Source organism: Egretta garzetta, unplaced genomic scaffold (genome assembly GCF_000687185.1).
Source record: "Egretta garzetta isolate BGI_Z169 unplaced genomic scaffold, ASM68718v1 scaffold161, whole genome shotgun sequence".
NCBI classification, from domain to species: domain Eukaryota; kingdom Metazoa; phylum Chordata; class Aves; order Pelecaniformes; family Ardeidae; genus Egretta; species Egretta garzetta.
This window is the reverse complement of record NW_009258754.1, coordinates 4,581,502-4,592,366: the sequence shown is the minus strand read 5'-3', so window position 1 is coordinate 4,592,366 and position 10,865 is coordinate 4,581,502. Positions and strand designations below refer to the sequence as shown.

Below are 10,865 nucleotides of genomic sequence, written 5' to 3'. Positions count from 1 at the left end.
ATGCGCCGCCTGAGTCCCGGGCGACAAAAGCGTCCCGAGGGATCTGCCTGCCCACAGCATCCCCGGCCGCTTCCCAACCTCAGCCGAGAGCTGTTTGCCCCCTCCGCCGGCCCCCGGCCGCAGCTCTCGAACCCCTCCACAGGTTTGAGGATACAGAGGGTGCAAGCAGCCCCGGGAAGCCCTGGTTCTCGGTACTGCCAAGCAGCACGGCTGAAATGAGGTCAGGAAATGGGAAAAAAAACAAAACAAAACAACAAACCACCACCCAAAACCCAACAAAATAAACCAAAACTAAAACAACCCACCAAGCCTGAAGATGCACCAGCCTGGAGCAGATGCACACAGAGAGCAGAGGTTACTCGGGGGAAAGGTGGGAAAAACCCAGCTGCCATTCATTGCAAGGCCTGAGACCAAAACCCATGGAGGAACCCGAGAGCATTCCAATGGCCTCTCCCCTAGGATCAGCTCTGGGCAGCAGGACAGATGGATTGCCTTCATCATGGGGACTATGATCTAGCAAAAGCCCTTCCTGACAAAAGCAGAGTGTGGCATGCAGAAGGGAATTTCAGGCGGTCGATTTTGTGCCACTGATTCTGGCTTTGCACCACTGGATGCTGGTTGGGGAGCAGCAGGGAGCAGAGCTGCCTGCGAGGGGCTGCGGATATGAAGGCGCTCCAAACAGCAGGAACAGCGGGGCATTACCTGGCTGTACCTGGGATTCACTGCAGCACTTGCACAGCGAGGAGTAAAGAACATCTGTTGACAGTTTCATTAAGGTAACAAAATGGAAGCCAACCATTAGCAAAACCCTCTCTGCCAGCCGTGGGTAGTACGGAAAGTAGCAAACCATCAGTGGAGAAACACAGCAATACCTTTACATTGATCTGGTCCACTTAAACATACTATTTATTTATAATAAAGTCATTATGAGCATTTTCTTTCAATCCAGAAGGACTCATTACATACTGAGTGCTTTACATCACGTTATGAACTAACCCATTGATAAATTAGTGCTAAATTTTATTTGCAAAAGGCATCTTTGGCAGGGATTCAACGTTGACTCACAACAACAATTGCTCATAGTGCTGACTTGCCATTGTTCAGTATTTACAGCAGCTCAGTCCTCCCAGCATCTCGCCGGGTGGATAAAAGTTACAGTGGGATTGCAAGTTTTATCTCACACAGAGATAAGGGACAGCATTTCCAAAACAGCCCCTCATTTTAGGAGCTCAAATGGAGACAAGTCGGTCCCAAGTTTCTGGCATCAGGAGTGCTTACAAGCCAGATCCAAACATCTCATGATCAACATGCAAACCAAGAGGCACCATCAGGATCTTCTGTGACAAAAGCTATAAGGCAACTGCTAACTGTTCTAATATATAACGTTTACCCTAAATGGCATGCAGCCACAGGAGCAGAGGGGCAGAAATCCCTGTGCCCCAGTCCTCTCAGTCCACCAGGTTATCCTGCTTTCCACCCCCCCCACCACTCTTGGGAATAGATTTGGCCCTGCTTTTTTTTAAGGTTGTTTGGCTACACTTCCTCACGTGCAGTGCTCTGTACGAGAAACGCTACGTTACCTCCTTTGTCTCCAGTCCAGTGGTCCACTGGGCAGCTCTCATCACAGAGAAGAAATCTAACACCGGGATGCCAGCTGAGGAAAAGTGGTATGAATCTCTCAATACATCTGATAAATGGCAGAGAAAGCTTGACATGAAAACCTTCAGTTTAAAGGCAGAAGTTGTAGAAAATCAGGTTTTTTTCTTTCAATTTGTGGCAAACACCTCCATCCCCAATCAGTCAGCCTGCGGGACTGGTGGGACAAGCCCACTGGTTGGGAGAGCAAAGTATCCTCTTCTAATATTTAAGTCATTTGTGAAAGATACTGAGAGAAATAAGCATGAGGCTCCTGATGTTCATCAGGGCTCCTGACAGAACTAGTTACTGATTTTTGCAGAGGCAAACGGACCGAAAGGCAACATCGCCGCACACCAAGCCAGCAGCAGAGCACCAGGCAGCAGTGACAGCAGCTCTGCCCTTTCTCTGCAAATCAGGTGCTGGCCTGTCAACTGCTGAATCAACCTGGGTCTTCCCTGGAGTACAACAGCTTCGTGTTTTAAGTGGAAATTAGTATTGATGAAATATGCGGGACTGACATCAGAGTGCGTGTGTTGGGGAAGTCCCCTGTTCACAGGGCAGAAGCAGCCTGCTTGGACCAGCCTGGCAATTCTCCACCAGGAAGTCCCACCAGACAGCCCACTGCCCTCCCCGGCCGCTGGTTCTGCAACTTGTGCCCAGGCATGGCTTAACGTCACCCTGTAAAACATGAACTGGCCCCCAAAAGCACACGTGGAACAAAAACTGATCCCCATGAGATCAGGAATCCTGCAGGGTACTGTTAATGTTAACATGTACTTTTAAAAAATGGGGATTTTTTAATATTATTTTTTTCTTTTTTTAATTAAATATGCCCCAGTGCCTTGAACAATCTACCAGTTTGCAGTATTTATGAATACAGCTGGAATACTCATATTAATTTTACTGTACCACAAAAAAAATTTGCAGGACTGGCAAGGAAGGCAAGTTATTCTCAGTGTAACAATGAACCCAAAATTTTATGAATTTATAGGAAAACATCCAAATGATTATAAAATGGGTCAACGTTAAGGTCTAAAACTTTAAGCGTCTTTACTTATTTAACATTTTTAAATTTAGTATCAGTCACAGCCATGTGATTCCGAGGCATCTCCTGATTTCAATTACGTATCTGGATAAACGGCTTTGCAAGCATTAAGAAAAATCACCGTAGTCATCATATGCTGAGTTTCAGACTAAAAGAATTTTTCAATAAGAAATCTCCTCCAGCTATAGGCTCTTCAGTCTGAGGCTTAGAGGATAAACACTGACAATGAACTTAATGTTTCTTGCTAAGACAGCTTAAAACACGTGTCTTGCTTTGCAGTGGAGAAGTGACATGCTGCTTATAAAACATCTTGCTCAAATCTAGTGTCTTTTCTATTATTAAGCAAGCAGGTTTCAGTTTAAAACTGGCACCTTATTGACTTCATTAAAACCACCTGATATTTTATTAGTCTTTGATAACAAAGTTTCCATCTCTTGCATGTAATTAAGTTGAATCCCAGGAGCAATTTACCTGACTGATCTTTCATTAAGCATAGCAGCACAATAGCACTTCTCAAGTAATGGATCTGTGGGAACTTTATAAACCTTTATTAGAGAAACTGTGTGTACCCTGCTACTTTTCACCTTTCAAAAAAGTACCACTTTATGTAGAAAAACAAAATATTAAAGAGAGAGCACAAGGTAACTGCCTCAATATATTCTGAGCCAACCAAAATGTGTTTGTCATTTACTGAGCTGCATCTGTTTCAGAGGTCTGCCTTCTGTCCCTCAAAATATCAGGCTGGAAGAAAACGTGAATTTTAGAGTCCTTAAATCATTCTGCTCTTCCACTGCAGTTCCAATAAGGGCTTGTACTAGATAGCGTGCTGTAAAAAGGAGAGTTCAGTAACATGCTGAAAGTATACTTTTATTTTCCCTTCCTATGCCATACTGATCAGCTGGGTAGAAAGCAAGACAGGCTGGACTAAAAAAAAAAAAAAAAAAAAATCATAATTACTCTTAAAGGAACAGACCACAAACACAGAGGATGCACAGATGGCTTTTGCTATTCCTTGTATAATCCACTTTTAATTACCCCATGTAATTGCATGAGGCAAAGCAATTACCTGTAGCCAAAGGTGGAGAATCAATCCAGTAGTTTCCATGGGAAGTTACAGCATTCATCTGCAGCAGAACTGAGCCAAATTTCATGTCGCTCCTGGGTGTGCATGCCGCACCAGCCAGGGTAACATGTCGATCCCTACTACAGCTACCATGGATGGAGTCTTTTGTTTTTTCTTTCCTCTTTGAAACAAAACTGATGGTTTTTTTTTTTGTTCAGCAGCAGCAGGAAGCCCTGGGCCACCGACGAGGGTAAATGGAAATCTATTACTATTACGTACTTCAAAAATAACAAGCGAGTAATTTTCTCCTAATAGTAAGAATTATCCTGGATTAGTCTCCCTCCTGGAAACTAGCGAGCTCCAGGTATCTCAGTTATTTCTCTTTTATAAACTCTGGTCTAAAAGCACTTAGCATCCTTCAGTCAGCATTAAAAAAAAAGCATCCACATTTCAAAAAGTATGCACAGACCAGATGTACAATGGATTTGACCTGAACCACTATGCTCAGTTAAGCACTGGCGGTAGGACTGCTGTAAGCCAGAGCCAGGATGCTTGTTAACATCTGGTTGCCTGCTGCGCCACCAAAACCCCCTAACAGGTATGTGCAAAAAAGTAGGGAGGGATGGTGAGAAAGGGAAGGAAAAAGGTGGCTTGGAACCAGCACCCTAAATACCCAATCTGTATTTTTATGTCATAGGATAAGCAGGGAGCATACCAGAGATGACAAAATTACCAGAATTGTTGTGCAGTTTATACTTTTTATGATTTAGAGGGAGTTTTTCTATAGAGGAATCTGCAATTTAACTGGAAACATGTTAGGAGTTCCACAAATCAAAATGCTTTGGAAAACTCTGCACAGAGTACTTTCTATCACTTCTAGAAAGGCTGTGACCAGGAGGGAGGGCATTCAAGTTAGTGGGAAAGCACTAGTGAAAAGAATGGGATGCAAGCTAAAAGCCAAGAAAGCGGGAAGGGTCCTATTCCTCACCTTTGCAAATGAATGCAAGTGTTAAAATACAGATCAGGAACAAAAGCAGGAGAAAGAGAATGTTAGGGGAGATGCTGGTTTAAGATAAAAGGCATTGGACTAAATATTTAAGTAGTTGTGGGAAAGGCAGGTGGGAGGTCTCAGCCCCACAGAGTTCAGCTGCATCCTTCCCCAAGTTCCCAAAGAGTGCCAAAAGGGGAGCCCCAAGTACCAGAGAAGACAGTCTGAGCTCTTGCTTTCCCTTTCATCACCTCATTTCTAGTTCTCTATTCGAAAACCGGAACTTTTGCTCTACCTGCACCAACTCCGTAATATCCTGCTTGTCTGATGTTGAAAGAGGCCAACTGATGTGAAAAAGCCCAGGGCACGCGTCTTCCCTGGAAGCAAAAAACCTGAACCAAAGCCCTCTCCTTCCTGCCATGGACCAGCAAACCAAAAGAGTGGGAAGGTATTTTGGGAAGCTGGCTGATACCCCCTCACCATAAGGACTAGTATCATGAAGTCATTGGGCCAGGCAAAAACTATCTTCCAACAGGTGCAGACAAATGTTCCCTCATCATGAGCTCTGCCAAAGCAGTGTTTGGACCAATGGGCTCATCACATGAAGTTACTTAGTGCAGATGCAGCATGGTATCAGTCTTCGACATGGGGAGTGAAGCACCACTGACTCCAGTTTCAATGGTGTCAAGTGCCTGGCTCCAAGAAAATGTGCCTGCAACTACAGTTCTGAGCACAGTGCATATTTTGGTCAGCTACAGAAAAGCTGGGTAGTTTCAAGAGGTGTGTATTAACTTGCATCAACAGCCCCCAGTTTTCACCAGCTCATGCCCATCCGCCATGCAAACAACAGCGTGAGCAAATGCCACCCCACCTTTTTCCTCTCTCTCTGTTTTCCTCTTCTTCAGGGCTTGCTAAGAGTGAGCATGCTCAGCCTGAATAAAATGGTTTCTGGCAAGAGCAGAACACACTGAAGAGAAGGAGCACAACACTGAATACCAGCACCAGTTCTCCAGCAGATTTTATGCAGGGAAGGAGGAAAGACAATGTGGTCTCTTTCCAGGAGTTTGACTCTTGAAGAACTGGTTTTCAAAGCTCAGAGAGGAATTGCTGTGGTGTTTCATGACAGGCACATTCTCTAAATGAGTCTACTTTAATTAGCAGATCTTGATAGACATCTCGGGGTTTTACATGCTTAGAGAACTACCATTATCTTGAACCCAAGAGGGATGAAGTGTCACAGGACACCGTAATAATACTAATAATCCTTAGGAGATGGAGACTTTATGTTAACTGGCTGTAGGACTGAGCAAGAAAGAGCTTGAATCTCTTCTCCCCGCTTTTGCCTCTTCTGCCTTTATTGAAATTTTTGCCTGGTACCCAGTCATTGCCCAGAATATTTGCACAGCAGGCAAATATTCTTCTTGCCCTGTTTCCTTAAGATTTGGTTCTTTTTTTCAGTGCCTTGCTTTTGAACACTACTAAAAAAGCGCACCAAAAAGCTGAGAAAAAACAAGAACAAAACCATGGCCAGCATGTTAGACAGACATGCAGGCAAAAATATCTCACTGAGAACCCAAGCCAAACAACTGCTTTGACATCCTCAGCTTCACCTTCTTTTTGGGAGGGTGACTCAGCAAACAACCCTTGTGTTCAGATACCTTGTTTGTCACACCCAAACCTACTGCAAATTGGGTCACATACAAAGAATCTGCATCCCTCCTAGCAACACATGGCATCCTATACATACCCGTAACTTAATTAATACCTAACAAAATCTCAGCATTGCATGGTTGACAAAGAGTTTTCAGCGCAAGGGACAGAGCTATAGCATCAACACACATTATACAAATTCCAGCAAGCTTGGAGTCAGCAATTGGCAGAAATCGACCTAGCCTTTGCTATGTAAGTATCCTCTGCTTTGCAGCCCAAATGAAATAAAAGCCAAAGCAAGCAAATTCAATCCCATATAGTAATTGCCATGCTCCTGCTCAAAAGGTCACAGGGACAAGGGAACAAAGATGACATCCAAGAAGACCTTCACCAAAAATAGCTTTTGTTCAAACCCTGGGCATAGGCATCTATGTCTAGGACAGCTGACTTCTCTAAACTCAGAAGTCTCTCTTACTCTGAGGCCAGCTACCCTTATGCAGCACTGAGCATAGCCTAATCGGTTCCACCTTCACCCTCAACTACCCCCACTAGTTTGGCTGGCTTGGCCCGCTCACCCATCAGCTTTTTTGGTGAACAAATAAAACTGCTTTGTAGACAGATCTGCCACCACTCCTCAACCCCAAGAGGAAAAAGGATACCAAATTTTATTCTTAGTTTTAAGTTATGAGAACGATCTGTCCACTTCCCCCTTGCACTCACCAGCTGAAACATGTTCAAGCATTAAATAAACTGAGGGGAAACACCTGGTCTAGGGACCTTCAGCTTTCCTTTGCTTCAGCTCTACAAAAGTATAAGCAGTTCAATCCAGGGCTGGAAGCATTGCCTAATCCCACCTATTCTAGTTGCTCCCTCTTCTCTTATTACTACTATTAACTTGAAAACTTTAAGATGAGAGGTAGAACCTGAAATTCAGCTGATGACATGGAAATTGGGTTTATCTTCCAAGGGAACGAGGAAAAGCAGCTGGCTTTCCTTTGAGGAAAGAAAGGGTTGAAGCTACTCGCTCCTATTTACAGTGCCTGGTACATGCACGTAACAGGGCTCCAGCTTCATGAACACAGCAGCAGGACTTTAGCCTGGTGATCTTACAGACCAGGGACTGAGATCAGGGCCCCTTGCAGAATTCAGGTATGAAGTATATTTTTCCAGGTCTTTAGTCTTCACGCAACTTTCCAAACATAGGCAAATTCTTTCTGGCAAAGTCTGCCTCCTAAGGGACTGAGGAAGAAATAATATTTAATGGTGAAACATTTAGAAGAACAAGCTACTATGAAACCTTTCTCAAAGACACATACGCTTCACTGTTCGTTGCCATTTCTTCTAAAGCTGGCCTAATCTCAGGTGACAGAGGGCAGCCACTCATTGATTAGAAAAGACTGCTTCATGGGGTCAGCTGGACTCCACCACAAACAGAAGCCAACAGTGCCACTGGGCAAGCAATGAAAAATGTAATTAGATTAGCTCTAATTACATGGGCACAATAGTCATGTGGCTAAAGCATGTTCTCTATACATTATTTTCTTGTCCCCCTACACTGTTTCACACTTTTCTGCCCAGGAGCAAGGGCAACCCAAATGATTACAAGCAGATGCCCAAGCTATGCTGCAATCTTTCTCTATCCACCCTCTTTTTGTAGCATAGGCAGCAAATCCAGATGACTTTATGTACAGAGCGACCTCCAATGGCAGCCTCCATTTCCCTGGGTTTATATTCAAGGCCTATTAAATAGCATCTCTCCACACAAATTACCCCTATTCCCAAGAATGTGCACTCTGCTTTAATCCTACATCTAAGATACTGTCAGCTACCAGATCATGCAGGCACAGCTAGTCTCTGTTCTGCCAGTGAAGATGCTGGTCAGTAGAGCATTGAAATGCTCTTGTTAATGCCCAGAGGCAGTATTTTCAGGTTTATATTACAGCTGGAGCACCACGAAAAAACATTCTTAGGCTTTTTCAAAACATTTAACACAGCTGCATCAACAGCCACGCAGTTGCTTACACACTTAGAAAACTGTCATTATCTTGAACCCAAGAGGGATAAAGTGTCACATGACACCGTAATAATACTAATAACCCTTAGGAGATGGAGACTTCTATGTTAACTGGCTGTAGGACTGAGCAAGAAAGAGCTTGAATCTCTTCTCCCCCCTTTTGCCTCTTCTGTCTTTACCGAAATTTTTGCCTGGTGTCAGGAGCAGGCAAAGCTTCAGTACTTACTGTAGGGTGGGACATCAGAGCACTCTTTTGGACATTTCAAGAGTGACTGGAGTTACCCTCTGGGGTATTTCCAGAGAGTTGCTTCTGATGAATGGGCTACCCTATTCTATGACTCCCCACTTACATGGAAATTTATCTTGGTGGAGACCTTGGGTGCACATGCTGCCTCTGCTCCATCTTCATGTTAAGCCTAGAGTGCTCTACGTAATTGGGACAGGAAGTTGGCAGTCTCTGTTTTAGTCACTAGTGGTTTTGATTTCTTTAGTGTTTTTCCAGATTTGTATTCACCCCTCGTACAATTTTCCAAAAAGCAGAAAGTCTAGTCATTCAGGTCAGATTGTGGAGGATATACCAGTTTGTCCCTCCACAAATCATCAGGACATATTCCCCTTGTCCCATCCTGCTCTACCAAGAGGAACCTCAAAATCTCTCTGGCATTAAGAACCACCACATAGGAATTTAAAAAAGTCTCTTACTATCTTGGCCAGCAGGTCGAGGGAGGTTATCTTCCCCCTCTACTCTGCCCTGGTGAGACCCCACCTGGAGTACTGTGTCCAGTTCTGGGCTCCCCAGTTCAAGAAGGATGAGAAACTCCTAGAAAGAGTCCAGAGGAGAGCAACTAGGATGATAAAGGGACTGGAGCATCTCCCCTATGAGGAAAGGCTGAGAGAGTTGGGCTTGTTCAGCCTGAAGAAGAGAAGACTGAGAGGGGATCTCATCAACACATGCATCTTAAGGGTGGATGTCAGGAGGATGGAGCCAGACTCTTCTCAGTGGTGTCCAGCAACAGGACAAGGGACAATGGGTACAAACTGAAAGATAAGATGTTTCAGCTGAATATGAGGAAGAACTTCTTTACTTTGAGGGTGACAGAGCACTAGAACAGACCCCAGGGGGGGGTTGTGGAGTCTCCTTCTCTGGAGATATTCAAAGCCCACCTGGACAATGTCCTGTGTAACATGCTCTAGGTGAACCTGCTTTAGCAGGAGGGTTGGACTAGATGATCTCCCGACGTCCCTTCCAACCCTTGCCATTCTGTGATTCTGTGATGTTTATGGTCCAAGAGAAAAAGATGACACAATATGGAGAATGGAGGGCATATGCTGTGGGACTCCTGAAAACACACAGCCAATTTTTATATAGTCATCAAAAAAAAAAAAAAAAAACAGTAGTCTTATGAGCTGATCTGCCACTCTGTGCTCTTGTGATTTCTGAATCATCTTTCACAGATCTCAGTGAGACACACCAAAACCTGCTGGTGTCTGAAGCCAAGAAAATCTATTACCCAGCAGCATATAAGGTTCCATCCCTGAATGAACATATTACACTGTTAATGAGCTTAAAGCACCTCCTGTATTAAAATCACTTCTTTTCTGGGTCAAGAAAGAGAAGTTTGAGTGTCCCACAATCTACCACAAGCCATACACAGAATATCCATGTTCCAGACATGACCCTGGAACTGGAGGTATGCATGAGGGTACAAGTATATGAAATGGCCATGTGGATGCCTAAAGATACACATACTGAGTTGGCTCAAACTCCTCTGGATACAAGTCAAAATATCAGCTTCCCTAGTGAGGTGATGGTCCTAAGAGGCAAGAGTTCAGAAGGAAATACGCAATAGCTTTTCTTCAAAAATCTCTATCCTAGATAAATTCGATGCTTGGGCATAAACATTATGGCTTTTCGAGGACACAATTCCAAGAAAAAAAATGGGGAATAAAACCATTACTTGAAATTCTCATTTTACAATTCCTGTAAGTATTTTAAAAGGGCAACAGACAGTTACAAGGGACAACAAAATACAAACACCTTAAAACATTCCTGTTCGTTAAAATTCATATTTGATGAGTAATGTAGCCTCCAGGTTACTATAGCAGCAAGATCCATCACCTAGGTGACCGAGCACTAATGATGTCAACATTAACCTATCCCTACACACACTCTCACACTGTGCACGTTATCGGACTTTCATTTCTTGCAAGATGTTTGTCTACATACCAACAGACAGATAGTAACAGACCATATGGACGATCTCCGTGAGGAGTGAGCTTTCCTGACAGCATCAGCCTGTCTTGTTAAGGACGACTGTTTCCGAGGGCATCACGTGTGTAAGAGCTGGGCACCTTAGGCATCCAACATGTGCAACCAGATTTACTACCAGAGTAATAAGTAGCAACAGAACTTGTATAAAAGCTCTTAAGAAAAGCTTCTAATAGACAAAGAGGTCAACATACTAGA

The 10,865-nt window shown here is 43.9% G+C and overlaps 1 protein-coding gene across 6 annotated transcripts in view; it reads right to left on the bottom strand.

The window, feature by feature from the left end:
* The window catches only part of ITM2C (integral membrane protein 2C), a 31,205-nt gene extending 27,222 nt beyond the window's left edge, over window positions 1-3,983 (bottom strand). For 4 of the 6 annotated variants that reach the window (XM_035888863.1, XM_035888866.1, XM_035888868.1 and 1 more), the window contains exon 1: window positions 3,750-3,983. In XM_035888863.1, the coding sequence (XP_035744756.1) occupies window positions 3,750-3,788 (39 nt within the window). In that variant the 5' untranslated portion in view covers window positions 3,789-3,983. Of the gene's footprint in view, window positions 1-1,580; window positions 1,655-3,749 lie in introns of all 6 variants that reach the window. The other 2 variants (XM_035888864.1, XM_035888865.1) reach the window with 2 other exon arrangements.
* Window positions 3,984-10,865: the final 6,882 nt, after the last annotated feature.